The 23,189-nt window shown below is 41.9% G+C and overlaps 1 protein-coding gene across 1 annotated transcript in view; it reads right to left on the bottom strand.

Annotated features, from left to right (window-relative positions):
• Positions 1-326: 326 nt before the first annotated feature.
• Positions 327-23,189, bottom strand: part of LOC122439416 (F-box/LRR-repeat protein 17-like) — a 165,248-nt gene continuing 142,385 nt past the window's right edge. Inside the window, exon 6 of the mRNA XM_043464461.1 lies at positions 327-654. Within this exon, the coding sequence (XP_043320396.1) occupies positions 520-654 (135 nt within the window). The 3' untranslated portion in view covers positions 327-519. The remainder of the gene's footprint in view (positions 655-23,189) is intronic.

The following is a 23,189-nucleotide window of genomic DNA, read 5'->3' as shown; positions in this document are numbered from 1 at the left end:
TAGCAAAAATATTAAAGTGACAAACAATGTTTTGGATGAGTGACAGAAGATTCAATAGACTTCTGTTGTTTTAACTGTTTAGACAAACATATGAATCTTAGCACATAAACTCTGCTGCAAATATAAACAAGTGTGAGTCACTCAGTAGTGTCCAACTGTTTGCAACCCCATGGACTGTAGCCCACCAGACTCCTCTGTCCATGGAGTTCTCCAGGCAAGAATACTAGAGTGGGTAGCTATTTCCTACTCCAGGGGATCTTCCACACCCAGGGATCAAATCTGGGTCTCCTCTTTCAGGCAGATTCTTTCTTGTCCAAGCCGTTAGGGAAGCCCCAAAACTGGATGGGTTAAAAGTATACTTCTAAATGTTTTTTCAAAACTTAAAAATATCTATTTTAAAAGTCATGGCTATATCACATTTTCCTTAGAGTAGACATGCCTTATTATAATGATAGTCAGTACTTGGTACACAGAACACAAGCTTCCCTTTGAAAAAGTGTTTTTAAGATGTTAAGGTGGTTACCTGTCATTTATAATCCAGTTCAGGCAGAGATTGAGAGAACTAAGATTTTTGCACCTCTTGACAATTTCCATCACGGTTTCATTATCCAGTTCAGTGATATGACGTAGGTCCAAGCTGGAAAGGTTTCTTAGCTAATGAGAAAAATAAAATCAAAGATGAGAAAGATAACTACTACAGCCTCAAAAACTATTAAGAACAATCGATTACAGAATATCACTGCACTGAATAATAGACTATAGTCTAGAATCATTAGATTAAACTAAATGGTTACATAATATTTTAATAATAAATAAGAAATTAGTCAGAAATCTAAGGTGAACAAATGGCAACAAACATTAAAATCAAGCAGATTTTATTAAGGCATCATAATAATCAAAAGCTAGCATTCTAATATGTGGGAAAGCTGTTAAGTCAATCACATTAATTACCTACAATTTGACAGGATTATTTTCTTTAACATTGATTTCAGATATTTATCTTCATGATAATACCATTTTTGTACAGGTTTTCTTTTTTAAAAAAAGATAAAATATGAGCAAATTGTTAATTCAGAGGTATCTTGATGATATTTTATCAAGGTGGATAAAGATGGCAGGCTCTTAATTATCTTCTTCAAATAAACTATATCTCAAATAAGCTATTTTTCCTTAATAACATGCAAAGAATTAATCTGGTTGCATCTGGTAGACCGAATAACACCACTCCCAAGGATATCTATGCCCTCATTTGCCACCTTATATGGCAAAAGAGATTTTGTGGATAAGATTAAAGTTACGGATGCTGAGATAAGGTGCCTGTCCTAGATTATTCAGAGCAACAGAGAACCTCTACCAGCTAAAGTCAGCGATGTGATAGAAGAAGATGTAGAGGACATTTAAACTGTGAAAGAGGTTCCACCTGCCTTCTCTGGCTTTGTGTCTAGAGGAAGAGGGCCAGGGGCCAAGGAATGTGGGCGGCTTCTAGAGCTGCTGGCAAGATGTTGGATCTTCAGACCTACCAACTTAAGAAACCGAATTTCCTCAAAAACCTGAAGGGAAGAGAAAATATCTCAATTTCCCAGAAAGGAACACAGTGCAGATGATTCTAGTCTGATGGGACCTGTGTTGCCCTTCTGACTAGTAAGCCATGAGGTAACAGATCTGTGCTGTTCTAAGCTGCTGTGTGTGCGGGCATTTCTTACAGCAGCGGAGAACCAGCAGCGGGCATTTCCAGCGCCATCAGGGAGCCCTTCCAGGACAGGCCGGCCTGCCCGACGCCGCCCTCAAGTCCTTCTGTAGGGGGAGCAGGGGATTCCTGATTTGCGGGCATAACCTGACTGCCAAAGGCCTCAGAACAGTGAGCCAGCTGAGCTTCAAATCCAAGAGAAGACGCTGGTATCCCCGCCGCTGCAGGACAAAGCACAAGGAACACTCTACAGAGAACCTTCCGCGGTGACCGACATGTCTTCTCTCTCTGCTCTGCAACACTGTAACCACTCGTCTCACAAGGCCACTGGGGATCTGAACCGGGACCAGAGGGCGAAGGGCCTGAGCTTGTTATCTCACGTGGTGCTGTTTCGTTTATACCTCTTCTACGTCCGTGTGTGGCCGGGGGCTCCAGGCTTGGACAGAGCCGCTCTGAGAGCCGGGCGGCGTGGGAAACCCTCCTCCCACCTCAGCTCTGAGAGGCGTCGCGCTGCCGCCAGTCAGAGCCACGGGGAGCGAGGGGCGGGAAAGACGGAAAGGGCCCCGGCTCTCAGAGACGCCTCATGCTGCTCACCGCTGCCGCCCATCAGAGCCACCAGGAGCCACCGGGAGCGAGGGGCGGGAAAGACGGGAATGGCCTCGCTCTCAGAGGCCTAGTCCTGCTCACCGCTGCCGCCAGTCAGAGCCACCGGGAGCCACGGGGGGGGGGGGGCGAGAGGCGGGAAAGATGGAAAGGGCCTCTCTCAGAGACGCCTCACGCTGCTCATCGCTGCCGCCTGTCAGAGCCACCGGGAGCCGCGTGGGGGCGATGGGCGGGAAACACTGAAAGGGCCCCCGCGGCAAAGGACGCTTTCTCACTGAGGGCAGGCCTCTGTCACCAAGGGCTCAACTCCGAGCATTCAGAATGAGGTTTAGGAAAACCTCTCTGCGGCCGGCCTCAAAGAGGAGATGTTCACAGAAGCCGCCTTCAGGGTGGGACTCAGGACAACACAAGAAAATGGAGGCAGGACCCGGAAAGGAGAAACGGTTCTCACGAAGCTCCTCCTCAAGGCATCACAGACTTTCCCAACACCAGAGCAGCATAGGCAGCTGGCAAACAAAGCATAAGGAAAGCGAACAGACTCACCTTTGTCAAACACAGAAGATAAAACCCCAGACGGCTCTGTCTCAGCACCTCCAGACAGCTGACCAGTCGAACTGGGGCTAACTCCCTGCTCCCCCTTCCCCGAGACCCTCCTCATTCACGGTCTGAAAACTACGGTCAACCTCACACCCAGGGCCCGGAAGTGGTGGGCCCATGGGCTCTAACTTTATACCTGAAACATGGCCCTAGTCTTTACCTCTCCCCATAAATAAAGCAGCTGGCATTGAACAAAACAATTTTTCTTCAGTAACAAAAGGAACAGTTAAAAAAAAAAAAACCTGCATAAAATACAAAATACATAGCAATATAAGTTTTTATAATCTTCAGTTGCTGTTCGTTTATTCACTTAAGTTGTATCTGACTCTTTGGGACCCCATGGACTGTAGCCCACCAGGCTCCTCTGTCCATGGGATTCTCCAGGCAAGAATACTGGAGTGGGTTGCCATTTCCTCATCCAGGGGATCTTCCGGACCCAGGGATCAAACCCATGCCTCCTGCATTGGCAGGCAGATTCTTTACCACTGAGCCACCAAGGAAGCTCAAAATCTTTCAGTTCAGTTCTGGTTCAGTCGCTCAGCTGTGTCCAATTCTTTGTGACCCCATGAACCGCACAGCACACCAGGCCTCCCTGTCCATCACCACCTCCAAGAGTTTACCCAAACTCATGTCCATTGAGTCGGTGATGCCATCCAACAATCTCATCCTCTGTCGTCCCCTTCTCCTCCCACCTTCAATCTTGCCCAGCATCAGGGTCTTTTTCAAATGAGTCAGCTCTTCGTATCGGGTAGCCAAAGAATTGGAATTTCAATTTCAACATCAGTTCTTCCAATGAATATTCAGGACTGACTTCCCTTAGGATGGACTGGTTGGATCGCCTTGCAGTCCAAGGGACTCTCAAGAGTCTTCTCTTGAGAGTTCAAAAGCATCACAGTTCAAAAGCATCAATTCTTCAGTGCTTAGCCTTCTTTATGGTCCAACTTTCACATCCATACATGACTCCTGGAAAAATCAGACTTGACGGACCTTTGTTGACAAAGTAATGTCTCTGCTTTTTAATATGCTGTCTAGGTTGGTCATAACATTCCTTCCAAGGAGCAAGTGTCTTTTAATTTCATGGCTACAGTCCAATCTGCAGTGATTTTGGAGCCCAAAAAAATAGTCTCTCACTGTTTCCACTGCTTCCCCATCTATTTGCCATGAAGTGATGGGATAAGATGTCATGATCTTAGTTTTCTGAATGCTGAGCTTTAAGCCAGCTTCTTCTCTCTCCTCTTTCATCAAGAGGCTCTTTAGTCTTTAGTTCTTCTTCACTTTCTGCCATGAGTGTGGTGTCATCTGCATATCTGAGATTATTGATATTTCTCACAGCAATCTAATGTTCCCCTCAGTAATGTACTCTATTTTCTATATATAAAAAAAAAGAAAACCTTTTTCTTACAACTATAAGTGGAGTATAGTCTATTAAAATTTTGAATTACTATGTTGTATTACCATAATCTAATATTGTCAACTATATCTTAATTAAAAAAAAACATTTTCTTAAGCCACTTTATTTTTATAGTTAGTCTTCTTTACAGGGTATTTTTGATCCCACCACCCAAAAAATTTTCATCACTACTGTCCTGGGAACATGTATATGTTAGGTAGTTAGAATAGGGAAAAGGAGTCCAAAATGGCGGTGGTTAAAAGACAAGGAAGGGAAAAACCCGTGAAAATAGAACAGAGGAAGGTCAAAGGAAGGTCCGAGGACCAGAGTGAGGACTTCAGGTAGAACAAACAGCACTCCTGGCTAAGCCAATTTGCATAGGGCAGGCCCAGGGGAGGGAAAAACATATAAAAAGAGGAGCCAAAGCCCTCTCTCGCTCTCCGCACTCTCTCTCTCTCTCTTCCCCATTTGCTAGCACGCTCTTTCTCTTTCCCCACGCCCCCCGCTCCCCGCCGGTCCCCAAGTGCTGGTGTGCTCCTCCACTCTCTTCTCTTCATGTCTTTGGGTTGGCATGCCCTCACACTTCAAGGATGAATTCTCCTGCTATCTTCTAAATAAAATAGAGCTGTAACACTGATTTGTCTAAGAGCTATAACACAGTTTGTCCAAGACCCGAGAGCTGTGACGCGCAGAGGGCTTTAATGTTCGTTACTCCAAATCTTTGTTGTTACAAGACAGAACCAAGGAGCATACTCGCCTGACATATAGAATCAAGTAGCCTCTGTGAGTTGCTTGCTGAGCTCATATCCTGACAGTAGCCTCTTGTCTGTACCTCAGCAAAATCAGATACATGAAATAGAACCACAGGGCTGCTAAAAACTATTTTGAAGGATGAATTTTCCTGTAACCATGTGCGTGTGTGAACTGTTAAATATGGTCACATATGACACATATACAGCGTCACTTTATTTTCCCAATTATCCTGCATCATTGTCACTAGGAAGATGCAAAATCATAAAAAATTCTATCCAGTCACATAAATACCTCCTCAGTTCAGTTCAGTCGCTCAGTCATGTCTGACTCTTTGCGACCCCATGAATCGCAGCATGCCAGGCCTCCGTGTCCATCACCAACTCCCGGAGTTTACTCAAACTCATGCCCATCGAGTCAGTGATGCCATCCAGCCATCTCATCCTCTGTCCTCCCCTTCTCCTCCTGCCCCCAATCCCTCTGAGCATCAGGGTCTTTTCCAATGAGTCAACTCTTCGTATGAGGTGGCCAAAGTATTGGAGTTTCAGCTTCAGCATCAGTCCTTCCAATGAACATCCAGGACTTATCTCCTTTAGGATGGACTGGTTGGATCTCCTTGCAGTCCAAGGGACTCTCAAGAGTCTTCTCCAACACCACAGTTCAAAAGCATCAATTTTTCGGCACTCAGCTTTCTTCACTGTCCAACTCTCACATCCATACATGACCACTGGAAAATCCACAGCCTTGACTAAACAGACCTTTGTTGGCAAAGTAATGTCTCTACTTTTTAATATGCTATCCAGGTTGGTCATAACTTTCCTTCCAAGGAGTAAGCATCTTTTAATTTCACGGCTGCAATCACCAAATCACAGTGATTTGGGAGCCCAAAAAAATAAAGTCTGACGCTGTTTCCACTGTTTCCCCATCTATTTCCCATGAAGTGATGGGACCAGATGCCATGATCTTAGTTTTCTGAATGTTGAGCTTTAAGCCAACTTTTTCACTCTCCTCTTTCACTTTCATCAAGAGGCTTTTGAGTTCCTCTTCACTTTCTGCCATAAGGGTGGTGTCATCTGCATATCTCAGGTTATTGATATTTCTCCTGGCAATCTTGATTCCAGCTTGTGCTTCTTCCAGCCCAGCATTTCTCATGATGTACTCTGCATATAAGTTAAATAAGCAGGGTGACAATATACAGCCTTGATGTACTCCTTTTCCTATTTGGAACCAGTCTGTTGTTCCATGTCTAGTTCTAACTGTTGCTTCCTGACCTGCATACAGGTTTCTCAAGAGGCAGGTCAGCTGGTCTGGTATGTCCATCTCTTTCAGAATTTTCCACAGTTTATTGTGATCTACACAGTCAAAGGCTTTGGCATAGTCAATAAAGCAGAAATAGATGTTTTTCTGGAACTCTCTTGCTTTTTCGATGATCCAGCAGATGTTGGCAATTTGATCTCTGGTTCCTCTGCCTTTTCTAAAACCAGCTTGAACATCTGGAAGTTCACGGTTCACTTACTATTGAAGCCTGGCTTGGAGAATTTTGAGCATTACTTTACTAGCATGTGAGATGAGTGCAACTGTGTGGTAGTTTGAGCGTTCTTTGGCATTGCCTTTCTTTGGGATTGGAATGAAAACTGACCTTTTCCAGTCTTGTGGCCACTGCTGAGTTTTCCAGATTTGCTGGCATATTGAGTGCAGCACTTTCACAGCATCACTTTCAGGATTTGAAATAGCTCAACTGGAATCCCATCACCTCCACTAGCTTTGTTCGTAGTGATGCTTTCTAAGGCCCACTTGACTTCACATTCCAGGATGTCTAGCTCTAGGTGAGTGATCACACCATCGTGATTATCTGAGTCTGAAGATCTTTTTTGTACCTCCTACACACACATATTCTGGGGTCTAGCACAGCTTCTCACACAAAGTTGTTATGTGAATTATAACTTTATCTCTTAGCTTCCCTCATGGTAAAATTTCCCATCACAACTCTGTGAATGTACTTGATACAACTGAAGAGTACACTTAATAATGGCTTAAAAGGTAAATTTTTCTCATGTACATTTTACCACAGTAGAAAAATGACTTCCTCCACCAGCACACGGTGAGAGGATACAATCAAGTTCTGTAATAAAGAAAGCTTGACTTGTTCCAGTTGGGTCCCCTTAAATTAGGGAAGGTAACTGAGGTTTGAATAACTTATTAAAGTGCTGATAACAGGGAGAGATGATAGCAAACCTATTTCTCGGACTTAGGAATATCCAAAGATATCATCTAGAAAGAATAGAACAGAAAGAAGTCACAATTCCAGAAACTATCTACATGTGATAAAACTCTAATTCTAGTTGATTGACTCCTAAGCTTTTGGAAATCCTGCCTCCAGGCCCATTCCTCAGGGCAGGGTGGGTCAGATGGTGACACTTGGGGCTGACACTGCCCTGGGTTTATTGTCCATAAGTGAAGCATTTTTTCTCTTTCAGTGGAGCACAAACTCAAACATGAAGAGAAAGGTTTACTTTGGTTCTCCCATGCCAGCTCTCTAGTGAGATCTTGAAGAGCATTTTGCCCTCAGATTCAATTAAGGCCCATTTTTTCATGAGCTGACAGTCGCTGACATTGCTCATGAAGCCTTCCCTGTGACCATATTGGCCAGTTCAACCTGAAAAATGACAGCATCCAAAGCAGCTCCAGGAGGCTAAGCCATGGTAACCGGCAACATTATAAGACACATCCGGAGCACCTCTACGGGCTGTGGCGTTTTTATTCAGAACGCCACAAACAGCTCTGTCAAATTCATCATACTCCTTGCCTTGCTATGGGAATTTCATAATAGTGCCCTCCAGTGTTTCATAAAAAGCTACCCAACATAATCCTTCAAAGTCTGAAACAAATAATTACATTTAGAAAACTGACATTTTAATTAAACTGACTTTTCTTACAAATTCACTGGTAGTCTTGGGTTACACAAATCACAGAGGATTTGAATAAGCGAAGCCATACAACCAAGATCTTTGATGGGCTTTGTTCCCATTTTTAAACAGTTTAGTAAGGTATTTGAAAAAAAACCCAAGTCAGAATGTAGACTGTAGGTAAATCAACTTTCAGTTTAATACCGCTTTTATTGAGAAAAAAAATATTATTTATAGCTAATTCAGGTTAAAGGCTAAATTAGTCAGTGACTGTATGGCTGTGTATGTACTTAAGAACAAAATGAGACATTAAAATGTTACCTAGGAAACACAGACTTGGAGGATTATAAAAAGACCTCAAATGGCTTCCAAATTTTCTTAAGACTCTGGAAAAGTAGAAACTGAAACCAAATCCTCAGTTGTGCAGGTTGACTACAGCGGGTGAAGCAAGGGGCAAGGACTCACGGCGCCCTCGGCACAGGCGGGGGCTGGGGGGTCCCACTGGTTCAGACTAGCGAGGATAATTTACGTGAAGCCAGCTGGAGGTGATAACTTTTGCAAAGGATAAAAACTTCTGTATAGTTAACCATGTTCAAATGTCAACTAGTCCCTAAATTACTTCCTGCCAGCCCTGCAGATGTTGGCGTCACCAGGACTGGGTTTCAGAGCAATCAGTTGCAATCTTCAGGGAGCAACGTCAAGGTGAAGACAGGCCGCTGGTGCTGTGGATCGGCAACACACACTCATCTGCCCGTCACCGGTCAGACTGCCAAGACGGGGACCGCAGGGGGGCCCAAAGGCTTGGAGTAGAGAGAGGGGCCCCTGTAAGAAAACTGGGGCGAGCCGCCTATTGGAACCACGAGGGAGACAAAGGAGAAAGGGAGGGAGGCGTGGTGTGCGCATGGCAGACTACAACTAAGGGTAAGGACACCGAGAGTGCTGGGAGCGGGCAGGGGCAAAGGAAGGTTTCCAGCTCTCGACGGGTTCCACACCTAGAGGAGAACTTGGCTGTCCAAGGGGGGGGGATGAGGGGCATCTGTCCTGCTCACCAACTAGGTCGAACCTCAGTTTGGTTGGTTACAGCTGACACTCGAGAGCAGAAATAGTAATAAAAGCTAAATAAGTCACACTGAGGACATCAGGGAAATCCTTCCCAGTGCCTCACAGAACTGAGACCCTCAACCTGTAACTGAAAGCTTTTCATTGCCCGAGAGCCCGGCAGAGACTAACAATTTCCAATCCTAACCACGAAAAGGAGACTTCCAAGGCCCAGGACGCTTATCGCATCCGCAGGAGCTACCACGGGAACCCTCTGGCTCCTTCTTACCACTTCCAACCACTGCCTTCTTCATCACACTGGTCTGCGGTCTCTCTGCTTTGTTTCTAAGCCCAAGGCTGGCGGGGTCTCCTGCCCTTCTCCTGCTGGATCTGCCATCTCTCACCGTTCTATTCGCGCTCTGTCTTGCTTTCCAGGACATTTTTACTCACTGCTCCTCCTTAGAGCCGTCCCTTCCAACTCCTGGCCACATTACCAGTCACATAAATATTGCTTAAATAACTATGATCATATCTCCCACCTTCTCTGAAACTTTCAGGAAACAGAAACCATTTCAACTGTAGACAAGAATTCCAGAGCGTACATATCAAAGCCCTTCACTCTCCATCCCTACCATTCCCTGATAGGCTAAGTTAAAATAGCTCAAATCTCTTTCTCCAAGTTTCAAGAAGTTATTCTCATTGTGCTCAGAGAGCTGGACTCATTATTTAAAACTGAACTCACTTCCTGATTACTTCAGAAAGAAGAAAAATTAGTGAGTCTCAGAAATATAATATACCTACTTTAACACAAATTACTAACTAGGCAGTCCCCAGCAGAACTATGCCCTTTAGACAGAAATCAACTGCCAACAGCTGCCAAGGGAGCAGGGGAACGAGCTTTCCTTCCTGCTACAGCTACTGGGAGTGCCCTTGGTCCACTCCATCTACCCCACCTTCCCTCACCCTTCCCTAGCTCCTCTCCTACCAGCCCCCCTGGGCTGTGCTAGTTAGGACCAATCTCTCGTGGCAAACATCTGACATCTGATCTTAATGCTTGAGCCAATCCAAATCTGCATCCCTGCTATAGCAGTGATGGTTCACTCTCCTTCATTCATTCACACTTAGTGAATTCACACTTTAGCGAGCAAGTGGCTCCAACCTTGGTGCACGTTAGGATCATATGGGAAAACTTTTAAAAGATACTAATAACCATCACTACTTCTGAAAAAGATACCCAGCTGATCCATTCTGAACAGGGAACCACTTCCCTAGTGCAGAGCAAGTCATATTTAAATCCAGTTACTGAAAGGGTATTTCCTGGTGGTTCAGTGGATAAACAGTCTGCCTGCAATGCAGGAGAGCTGTTTTCGATCCCTGGATTGAGAAGATCCCCTGGAGAAGGAAATGGCAACCCACTCCAGTATTCTGGCCTGGAGAATTCCATGGATGGAGGAGCCTGGTGGGCTACACAACTGAGTGACTAACACTTGCACTTTCACTTTCACTTAAAGTGTAAAAATAATTTATAAAGCTCAGCCTCTTTAATCACTCAAAAAAGAACATTAATTAAAAATATTATTCATATAGTCAGTATCTATTAGGCACCTACTGTATACCAGAAAACATTCCAGCTGCTAAAAATACAGCAGTGAACAAAACAGACAAAAATCCCTGTACACAGCATGCTTATATTATTAGTTGGAAGGGGATGGTGGAAACAGTAAGTAAGCAAATTATATACTGTTAAAAGGTGGTTAAGTATATACTATAGAGAAAAAAAATAAAGGCAAGGTAGATGGAGAACAGTGGAAGGGAGGAAGATGCAGTGTAATTTTAAACAAGCAGTCAAGAATGATCTCACTGAAAAGATACATAAGCAGAAGTTTGAAGGAGGTGCAGGAGCAAACAAAACCATTCTGATGTCTGGGGCAAGAGCTAGAGCAAAGGCCCTGTGATGGGAGCCAGTCTAAGATTTCAGAGCGTCGGCAAGGAGCCAGAGCTCCCGGGGCAGGGTGAGCAGAAGGAACGCTAATTGGAGGACGGCCAAACGACAGAGCGGAGACAGCAGCCTGTCCAGTGCCTTGCAGGTCAAAGTTAAGAATTTCACCTTTTGCTCTGCGGAATTTGGGGACTCGGTGGGTTTTAAGCAGGTATGTGACATGATCCAACTTACATTTTAAATGCATCGTTCTAGCCCCTGTGTGAGTCTTGGACTAGAAGCAAAGGAGCAGAGAGGCTGTAATGAATTAATGAAGTCAGGCAGTAGCAGAGACCTGGGCCACAGTGACAGCCCCCGGAGGCAGTATACAGTGACCAGATTCTGGATACATTTGAAATTAGAATCGACAGAATTTTCTGACAACTGAGTTATGGAGCATGAGAGAAAAAGTAAGAATCAGAGATGACGCCAAGGCTTTTGGTTTGAGCAACTGGAAGGTATGATTGCAATTAATTAAGATGCTTTGGGGAAGGTAGGGAGAGAGTTTAGTTTTGAAAATGCTACCTTTGAGATGCCTGAATATCCGAGGAGAGATGTCAAATAGATGTGGGGCTCATCAGCACACAGACAGTATTTATGCTTCTAAATTTAATATGCAAAAGTCTTAATTATATATCTACGTGCTAAGTTCATTAGGTTGGCTAGGTACAAGCATACTAGCCTTTCAATTTGCAGTGAGTAAAAAAAAAAAAAATTACTGATTAAACTACTGAGTGGGCATATATATCCACAGCAATAAAAAAAATAATAGATAGCAGGCTAGCATGATTCTAAAAACAAAGCATTAGAAGCATATTGTCCGCAGTCACCCAGAGCAGTCACAAGGCTGGCTACAGTTCCTCTCAAAGCACAACTCAGGCTCACAGCCCCAGCACACACCCTCTGTAAAACCTCCCAGGGTTCGGAGTTGGAAACTCTGCCCTTTGTACACCCACCGATGCGGCTCATTCTCCCACCACACACTGCTTTATAATTTAACCTAATTAAGTATGTGTTTCCCCTGCTGGAGTCAAACACAAGTTAATGCAGGTCAGGGCCCATGTCTTATGCACTTCTGAGTCAGCAGTGGCCTCACACAGAACTAGGTGCATCAAACCAAACTATCAAATGTCTATACTGTGGAATGAGCTTGAAATCAGGATCAAAACTTTCAAAATAACTTCATGGGTTCAGGTTTCCTTAAACCAGGATTCTGTTCTTGTAACTGTATCAAACGTGGGATCTGCATCTCTGAAGCTACATGTTTCTAAAAGTGATATATCTGAACATAAAGTTCACTGACATGTAAGCATTACATTAAAAAAAAAATTCTCATTCTATACAATCAAAGGTTATCTGAGAACAAGAAGCATCATCTCTTTTCATATTTGTTCTTAAAGTGAAGAACATTTAAGAAGTCTCTGTAATTTGACAGAGTTTTGATATGTATGGCAGGAATTTTGAGTAGTTCACCCAAAATTCTAATCACTGCTGCAGAGACGTGCGTTTGTTAATTGCATCCCTGCTTCTCCAAACAGACTCAAAAGGGATCGCTCCTCCTCTTCCAGTCTGGCAGGCGGCACACTCTCTAATTGACTTTTTCTCTGGGACTCTTCTTTCCACCAAATCCCTTTCTTTCCTCCATAGATTTCTAGAGCTCGTAACAAACCCAAACAGCACTTGAAGTTAGCAGCACTAAGAACTCCTGTCAAGTTTCTTCAGTCTGCAGGTGCTAGGAAACAGAATTTCTCCTCAATTAAGAAATAAAATATTCATACTGCTTCACTTAAATAAGAAAAAAAAAGCAAAGCTTAAATAAATTAAGGGTAAATTAAATCAAACAGGAAACAAGCAAGGGGAGATTGCTTCATCTGATGGACTGGTTGTGCACTTCTCTTTCATTTTCTCATACCAAGTTCACAGATTTTTTTTTTTTAAAAGAAGACAATTCATGGGATTTTGAACCCATTTCAATCGCTTGCAACCATGTATCATACTACTTCAATCTGCCAAAAGTTTTGGAAATATATTCCAAATAAAAGTTTTACAATCTTATTTTTAAAAGTAGTAATCGAAATGTCATTAGCCCAGGACAAAAGTTTATCATATCTATGCCAAGTGACCTTACATTGACTTCCTGATATTAAAGCCAAAGAGTCAAATTATTCCATTCTTTATTTTTAAATGTGTGAAACTGTAAAACAAAGAAATGACAATAACAATTTTTAATTAAAAAAAAATACTCTAGCATATATTGCCATTTTCTGGCATCCAAAAAAAAATCTTACAGAAATGGTATACCTACTCTCTAAAATGAAATATCTTTTATTTCTTTCTTTCTGACTTAGGATATGTAACTGATTTCTTTCTTCCTGGTTCAGAATATTCATCGTCACATGGAAAATCTCTTAGGTGTACACTCTCATCTCTGAGCCTCAGAATAAAGTCAAAGTTCGGGGTGAAAAGTGCCCAAAACTTAATTTCAGGCATTAGTTCTTCTCACCCATGACCAAGTACTATTCAGAGAGCGTGAGCCCAAAGTCCTGGTACCGGGACACCAGCCACCGCCAGAACCACTGCTCCTTCTCCCACCTCCACAAACCAGAAACAGATTTCCTAACACGTGGAGGAAGAGCATGTAGCCCTGTCAGGAGGCACCTACAGCTCTTCTCTGGGGCTCACCCAGGGTCTAGGGCACCCTGAGCCATTCGGGGAACACAGCTAACCCAGGCATTCCTCAGCAGCCTGCAGTCCTCTCAGCCTCCAAGCCGTCTGTGTGAGGAGAAACATCCCAAAATGTGTACGTGACACCTGCCCTACCCCCTCTCCTGCCGGCTCTCCAATGATGCCTCAGATACCCCTTTCAGAGGGAAAACCAGTCTGATGTTAACAATCTAAAAATGAATCAATCAGATCACCCCTACTAAGTGAGAAAGAAAAATATCAGGATGCATGTAGGAAAAAATACTATTTCTTCCACAATCTTCATTTCTGGCATTGTACTTGGATTTCATTATTCATGGTATCATCTAACTGCCAAAATCACCTATAATAATAAAAAAATAAACACTCTCTAAGGAAAATCTTAGAAAACTCAAACTTTCTAAAGAGCATGTAAGGATTCACACTCAAAATCCAAGTCAGGAACTCTACAAACATTGACTCAGGTCCCATTTGTTTCACTTAGCTTTACCTTTGTCCTAAAAAAAAAGTTATAAGAAGCAACAGCATTTGGTTTACATGTATTTAAATTTGGAATTGACAAATCACACTCACTGTTAAAAGCCAGAAGTGAATGATCTAAAATTCTAGGTTAATGACTACGCTATAGGCAGTATAGTAAAGGTGAAAGTCACTCAGTTGCATCCAACTCTTTGTGACCCCATGAGCTATACAGTCCATGGAATTCTCCAGGCCAGAATCCTGGAGTCGGGAGCCTTTCCCTTCTCCAGGGGATCTTCCCAGCCCAGGTCTCCCATATGGCAGGTGGATTCTTTACCAGCTGAGCCACAAGGGGAGCCCAGCATATCAGTCAACAATAAGAAATGGCACTCAGAAAGAAGGCCTTTTCAAGGTTTTCCTTGATATTAGATCACACAGAGCATGAAATTATTAGATAATGCAAATTTTTAAAAAATGAAGCATAGAAATTATATGTTTGATTTATATATTAAAGCACCACCTTCTGATACAAAGAATTAATTCTGTTCTCTCAACCACTTTCTTCCATCTTTGAGCTGAAAAGGTAATTGAGATGAAATTTTAAACAGCACTAAATTTAAACTTCAAAATTTATGATTTACTTGAATATTATGCAATTTGGGTCACTTATACTTTCTTACATCAACAAAAAGCATGACCAAGATCTAAAAATAAAAAAGTAAACAGAAGTACTGATATGGTATATTCATTAGAAGGACTGATGCTGAAGCTGAAACTCCAATACTTTGGCCACCTGATGTGAAGAGTTGACTCACTGGAAAAGACCCTGATGCTGGGAAAGACTGAAGGCGGGAGGAGAAGGGGACGACAGAGGATGAGAAGGCTGGATGGCATCACCGACTCGATGGACATGGGTTTGGGTAAACTCCGGGAGTTGGTGATGGACAGGGAGGCCTGGCGTGCTGCGGTTCATGGGGTCGCAAGAGTCAGATGTGACTGAGAGACTAAACGACAACTGATGCGGCAATAGGTTATTTTTAATTGTCAGTCAAAACCATCCAATATACAACTTTAATTAACTGGTAACTAATAATAACTCAAATAACTAGTTCACAACAATTAACTTACTTAGTAAAATATTTCTCTTCACATTTGCCTCTGTGAACTGGCACATATTACAGCACTGAGAAACATTTAAATTTTACCCTTTCCAGGGACATAGGCTTCCCAGCTGGCTCAGTGGTAAAGAATGTGCCTGCCAAAGCAGGAGACGTGGGTTCCATCCCTGGGTCAGGAAGATCCCCTGGAGGAGGAAATGGCAATCCGCTCCAGTATGTCTGCCTGTAAAATTCCATGGACAGAGGAACCTGGAGGGCTTCAGCCCATGGGGTCGCACAGAGTCAGACACAACTGAGGACGCACACAAAGCAAAAGGAGGGTATATAAAAACTATCTCTTTATAATTAAGCATCTGGCCCTCTATCCTATTCTTGGGAATCACCAAGAATTGTAGCTTCATTATTCCTAATCATCACATAGCTAGCTGTTTCCATCTATCCAGTTTTAGCTTATCTAGATCCAAGAATAGAGTATGGCTAGAGAAAGTCTAAGGAATGAAAGTGAAAGTCGTTCAGTCATGGCCGACTCTTTGCGACCCCATGGACTGTCCATGGAATTCTCCAGGCCAGAACACTGGAGTGGGTAGCCTTTCCCTTCTCCAGGGGATCTTCCCAACCCAGGGATCAAACCCAGGTCTCCCACATTGCAGGTGGATTCTTTACCAGCTGAGCCACAAGGGAAGCCCAAGAATACTTGAGTGGGTAGCCTATCCCTTCTCCAGCGGATCGTCCCGACCCAGGAATCGAACTGGGGTCTCCTACATTGCAGGCAGATTCTTTACCAACTGAGCTTTCCTTCACCAGTCTAAGGAAAGGTCAAGTCTAATTTAAATGTTATATAATGTGCAATTCTCTGCTCTGTGCTTTGATCTCATTGTTACAAGATTCTTAGAGGGGAGATAAATATCAGTTCTCTTCTCTTAGATGTGCTCTCATGTAAGAAACCCTGAATGACGCAAATAGAAATATGTTCTATTATCTCACTAGGAAAACAAATCCCTATAAGCATTTATTAAATTACATGAAGGGAATTTCATTAAAAAAAAAAAAAAAAAAGGCTATTCTGATGAAGTAGAAGCTGAGAAGAGAGGCTAATGTAAGCCACAGATTTTCCAACAGCAGGAGGCCACGAGCACCCCAAGGCTAGAGAGACAAGAAAGAAGACTCAGTGTTCATGAAAACCACAGGCCTGGTCTTCCAGTGCAAGCTGGGGCTGTGGGAGGTCTGTCCAGGGCTGGAATCACGGAGGAGAAGAAGCCTGTTGCCAGAAACGCAACCTGAGACAGAGAAGGAGGGAAAGAAGCACCAGAGGGCCTCCCTCTCTCGGCCTCCCTGCCTCCCGCTAAACGCAGCCTGCAGAGAGAAGGCCCCGTGACACAGCAGAGGGCGCTCGGAGAGAAGAGAGGGCGGGAGGGTGAACAGACCCAGGACCTCGGAGAGAAAGAAGGGCGGGCCAGCCTCCAGATGAAAAGAAATAGTCAGTCTAATGGGAGCTCATGGCGACAGCCCAGAGAAAGGAGGAGCGCCCAGAGTGTGCCCCACGCCTTGTCTGGGAAACCCAGGGTGCTCACAGACTGTTTTCTCCTCTGAGCCAGATGAAAGCGGAAAACTATCCGGAGCTGCTGTCGGCTTCCTCAGACACAGGGGTATTGTTTCGTTTTTAAAGATCCAAGATTGATAGCCAATTGCATGTCGAAAAGTACCTCTGATCAAACATAATAACCAAGCATTTCCACTAGTGAATATAAGAGAAAAAGCTCCAGTGGGCAGCTTTTTTCGTGGAGAAAAATGTGGATAGCCTATCATCCCACTGGGAGACAATCAATTGTAAGGAAGTCTACAGTAGGGAAGCGGCGATGCTCCTGACGGTTTTGTAAGTACACTGTGATCAACAGCTTTTGTGTAACTACCTGTGATACCTCTGGGCTGGAGAGCAAACACATGAGGAGCTCAATTGCCTTCAGTCAATGGACACTACTGGACTCTCTCACTGGGCCAGCGAGCCGGGAGAAGACGGAGCTCGCAAACAAACTATTCCAAAAATCATTACGGGAAATAAAGAGTAATATTATGTAGGTCCAAATAAATATTGCTATTCCAAGTTAAAATTTTTGAACACACACCTTCTACGTTTGACTAATAGAGAGTTACCATGGAAATGAATTCCCTGTTTTCAAAGACGGTGACTTCAATAAAGATGCAACATAATTTATCTTTCCCTCAGCATCCAGGAGCCCCTTAGGCCATCATTATTAACACTGCACAATGTTAAACAAAACTGTAAAGAAAAATATGATTATTTGGATTCTCTATGATTAATGATTGACACAGCGTGTGTTTGTGTATAAGTGAATATATAATATTGCACATATGTAGGGACTTCCCTGTGTCCAACCCAAGCTGCCCAGGTGCACTGGAAACTATTTAAATAAGATAGCTGAATTAGTTGAGAATAAAATACCATTAAATATTTTATAAATGTTCAAAACTTTTTTTTTTCGGTTGCTAATTTGTGTGCAACTCTTTGCAACCCCATGGACTGCAGCACACCAGGCTTCCCTATACTTCACTACCTCCCAGAGTTTGCTCAAAATTATGTCCATTGAGTCAGTGATGCTATCCAACCATCTCATCCTCTGTTGTCCCCTTCCGCTTTTGCCTTCGATCTTTCCCAGCATCAGGGTCTTTGCCAGTGAGTTGTTCTTCGCATCAAGTGGCCAAAGTACTGGAGCTTCAGCTTCAGCATCAGTCCTTCCAATGAGTATTCATGGCAGATTTCCCTTAGGATTGACTGGTGTAATCTCCTTGAGTCCAAGGAACTCAAAACTATTAAGTGAATATAACTGTCAATGTTTTAATCAACTGAATATGTTTTTAAATTAACTAGACTCTAACTCTAATTCTCAATAATATTTATTTTAAATTAATAAATGATAAATGAATCATTTTGCTGTATAACTGAAACTAATTCAACATTGTAAATTAACTATACTTCAATAAAAATTAATTAATAAATAAGATCCACTCACTTTCCTTCCCTCAGTAGTATATTTCCTCATTTAAGTTTCATTACAATTTATTCTTATCAAGCCCCAGATCTCATTCTCTAATTCAGGTAGTCTGTTCTATCGACTTAGAGACAGGACCCCATCCGTGCCTGATATCATTGTGTATTTATATATACACCACAAGACCGAATGAAGCAGACTCACACTGATCCTTAAAAAAAATTTCTGTTACTACACAGTGTGAATGAATCTAAAAGTCAAAAAGAGCGTGAAAGCAGTATCTCCTAATATCTTTCTTGGATAAAGACTGACCTCAAGTGTTAGAGACCAGATAAATAAAGTTGAAATCCTTGCCTACAGAAGTACTCTGTATTTACAAACAACCAATGTGTGATAAAAACACAAGGAGTGAACTGAGGATAACATAAGCAAAGTAAAATGACATATGAAGTCAAGATCCAAGAACGGTCCTTTCAAGAAAGATAGCCAACTTTCTTCATTTAATATTTATATATTTACATTAAAGTTCAAAGCAACAATTTTATCAAAGGATAGATAAAACAAAGAAATTTATTTGTTCATTTTATTTGTTAGGAGTTTCACAAACTGAGTCATTTGAAAGATAATTCATTTATTTTGCTTGCGTCACATTGATACATGCTGCTATGGCAGCTGCTGGAATGAAAATGTAGCACAAATAGACATTAAAACTAGAGTAAGGGTCACAGAGTTATAAAGTATAAAGACAGTAGCCTCACTGAACAGATATCACTGACTCAGTAGAATGAAAAAAGTAAAGGTGATAAAATGCTACCGGTTATGTAGACACTGCCTACACTAATCTGAAAAATAAAAATCAAAGTCACTAATTTGTGTAATAACATACCTACGCCAGTCAGAATGGCCACCATTAAGAAGTCTACAAATAACAAATGCTGCAGAGGGTGTAGAGAAAAGAGGACCCCCTATACTGCTGGTGGGAATATAAATTAGTACAACCGCTATGGAAAACAGTACAGAGGCTCCTTAAAAACAAAAAGTGAAGCTGCCATATGATCCAGCAATCCCACTCCTGGGCATATATCTGGAGAACAATATAATTCAAAATGATACATGCATCCCGATGTTCACAGCAACACCATTCACAATAACCAAGACAGGGAAACAACCGAAACGTTCAATGACAAATGAAGGACAAAGAAGGTGCAGTATACACACACACGTGTGTGCATCTCAGTTCCTGCAGCCATGTCCAACTCTTCGTGACTCCATGGACTACAGCCCATCAGGCTCCTGTGTTCAGGGCATACTCCCGCAAGAACGCTGGGGTGGGTTGCCGGGGATCTTCCCGGCCCCGGGATCAAACCCACGTCCCCTGTGTCTCCTGCACTGCAGGTGGATTCTTCACCACTGAGCCCCAGGGGAAGCCCTATATACACACACACAGGCATGTAACACACACACGCACAATGGAGGATTATAAAAAAGGGTGAAAGACGCCACTGCAACAACATGGATGTAACCAAAGATCATCATCACAGCAAGTGAAGTCAGTCAGAGATGAAGACAAATATCATCCAACATCACTTACGTGTGGAATCTAAAATATGACACAAATGAGCTTTTACGAAAAAGAAAGAGAATCACAGGTACAGAGAAGAGACTTGTGTTTGTCAGTGCAGGGGCGGTGGGGGGTGGTCTGGGAGTGTGAAATGAGAGGCACAAACACTACACGCCGAGCGGACAACGGGGTCCTACGGCATTCAACACACGTGATAAACCATAATGCAAAAGAGCGTTTCTTAAAAAGAAGGCCCATATGTGTAACTGAATCACTTTGCAGTGTAGTGGAAATTAACACAACAGTGTAAATCCATTCTATTTCAATAAAAAACTTTAAACGAGGTACAATGGTATATTCCTCTGATTCAGTGCATTGCTATGGTAGGAACTTTTTGATGATTTAAAATATTATTTCAGTTGTTCAGTGGGTTAAAGGGGAGAAAACAAACCCATGAAGAGCAGACAGCTATTCATCTTAATATTCTGAACTGGCACTCAGGTAGAAAGAAGGGTCATAAAAGCTTTTAACTGAGATTTATTTTCATGAACATCATTCTACATTTTTATTTTGATAAAAGAACATGAGTGATTAGGACTAAAGAGTTATAAGGAGGTTTTGTATGTAATAATGAACATTTTTACAATTACTTATTTTATTATTTTTCAAATGCTGCTTTAGTATGTGCCAAACACTCCTCCTCTACAGCCCGAGAGATAGGTAGATACTATTATTATCCTCATTTTACAGATGAGAAAACTGAGGCTAAGAGATTAGGTGAATTGCCAAAGTCTTATGACCAGCAGTTACACTATCAGCTTTGATGACAGCAATAAGTGGCTTGTTGTCCCTTGTAAACTCCTAAGAAAAAAATCTATTAATGGATCACACCAGGCCTAGAGAATCATTGTCTAAATTCTCAAAACTTGGCTTCTGGCTCAACTCTTAACTCCTGAAAAGCTAAAAAGAACCAACAGCATCCTACAAACACCTCTTCAGAGTCCTCACTGGACTACCCAACAGGGAATATTTCAGAGCTGAATGAATTCAAGAACACACTTTCCACATCTCAAAATACCACTCAAGTACCTACAGATTAATCAGAAACAAATGAAATGATAATCTATAACTTAACAGCAATATCACCCCAAAAGCAGCAAAATAATATATTCTATCTTTAGAATAAGACATTCTAAATTGATCAGTTGTTTTGAAATTTAGAAGGCAAGAAAGTTCATCTTTCATTTCTAGTCTCTGAATAAACATGAAAAGGAAGACGAGAATTGAGTTAGCTGCATGGATGAACATTCTTTCACTTACTTATGTTAAATTGACTGAAAAAAATCAATTTTGTTTTTCTTTAGAAAACATTTCATAGTTTCAGCCATAAGCACTTTTAAAATATGTTTTATAAAAAGTTCTTTAAATACGAGATGGTCCAAGGAAATATCTGAATTTGGGGCATTTTTTTAGCTGCTACCTTCCAAAAAACACCTCTCCTTAAAAACAAAAACAAACATACCCATATCTGACATATGCCAAGAATTCAGTTCATGCTTATAAACTGAAAATTGAAACAATAAGATCTAAGATAGGATTCCCAGGTGGTGCTAGTGGTAAAGAATCCCCTTGCCAATGTAGGAGACATAAGAGACACGGGTTCAATCCCTGGGTCAGGAAGATACCCTGAAAGAGGGCATGGCAACCCACCCCTGTATTCTTGCCTGGAGAATCCCCATGGACAGAGGAGCCTGGAGGGCTACAGGCCATGGAGTCGCAGAGAGTCAGACATGACTGATGAGACTTAGCACACATGCACAGCATCAGAATTAATATCATTAATTAATTAACAACTTTAAAATATATCAACAATCTAAAAAGGAAAAACATCTACCCCTAAGGTATGACAAATATAAATTTTATATAGCATATAACAAAAATGCAGTTTTCTCAAAAATTCTTCATCTTTTTAACAGTCATTTCTTGACTAGTCATTAAATGAGTATTTAGTCATTTATGAATAAAATAGCATCTTCCTGACTATTGGTTGAGATCATTCAAACTGACTGAAGTCAATTCACAATGGATCAGTGCCATGAAACTCATGAACTCAGAGCAGACCTCAAGTTTGCACACCAACTACAACTACATGTACTATATAACAGGCCACCTTGATATTTCAGACTCCATTGGCTTATTTGTTCAAATGATTTTAAATTAATATTATATATAATGCACTTGAGTATTCATTATCATCCTGGGCTTTTTCCACGTTACTGTGAGTTCTTAAAAAGTATGTGATTGAATAATACAACTTATCATGTTATATTAATATCAATTTTAACCTCTTAAAAGCTTCATTATTATGGAAGTTTTCAAGGATAAACAAAAGTAATGAGAATAACATAATGAACCCTCTTGTCCTATAACCCAGCTCAATTATCTATATTTTGCCATTTTTGTTTCTTTTATTGGCCTATCCACTTCTCTATTTTTTCATCTGCTCTATGATATTTTGATACAAATTCCTAATGCTATAGCATTCCAATAGTAAATAACTCAAGTATGTATCTCGCTCCTCTGTCCATGGAATTCTCCAGGCAAGAATACTGGAGTGGGTAGTCACTCCCTTCTCCAGAGGATCTTCTCAGGGATCGAACCTGGGTCTCTTGTATTGCAGGCAGATTCTTCACCATCTGAGCCACCAGGGAGGTCCGAAAAAGTTTTGAAATATAACAGATACTTAGTAGAATTCACCAGTGAAGCACTCTGGGCAGGGAGTATCACTGAAGGAAGGTTTTTAAACACAATTGTAATTTCTTTAAGGAACAGAGGTATCCAGGTTATCTTTTGAATATTTCTTCTTGAGTGAGCTTCAGAAATTCACAAGTTTCAAATAAATTTTCCCTTTCATCTAACGTGTTGAATTTAGAGGCATAAAGATGCTCATGATATTCCCTGTTATCCTTTTAATATCTGGAGAATCTGCAGCTATACTACTCCTCTGAGTCATGGCATTGGCAATTTCTCTCTCTCTCTTTTAATTAGTCTGAATACAGATTTATCTAGTTTATCAAAGAACCAGCTTTGTGCGTTCATTAATATTTCTTTTTGTTTTCCATTTCACTAATATCCGCGGTGAAGTTTATTATTTCCTTCCCTCTGCTTACTTTGAGGTTAATTTACTCTTCTCTTTTCAAGTTTCATAAGGTAGAAGCTAAGGCCGTTGACCCAAGACCTTCCTTTTCTTCGTATGTAGGTGTTTGGTGCCATCGAAGTGAGTCCTTCAGCAGCACCCCACTAAATCTGGTGTGCTGTGTCTTCACTCCCCTCGGTTCTCCTGTGATCGCTTTACTCCTGGGTTATCTAGGACGAGATGAGCGTGGGAGGG

The sequence above is a fragment of the Cervus canadensis genome, chromosome 4 (assembly GCF_019320065.1).
Source record: "Cervus canadensis isolate Bull #8, Minnesota chromosome 4, ASM1932006v1, whole genome shotgun sequence".
Classification (NCBI taxonomy): Eukaryota; Metazoa; Chordata; class Mammalia; order Artiodactyla; family Cervidae; genus Cervus; species Cervus canadensis.
This window is presented reverse-complemented; position numbering and strand designations above follow the sequence as displayed.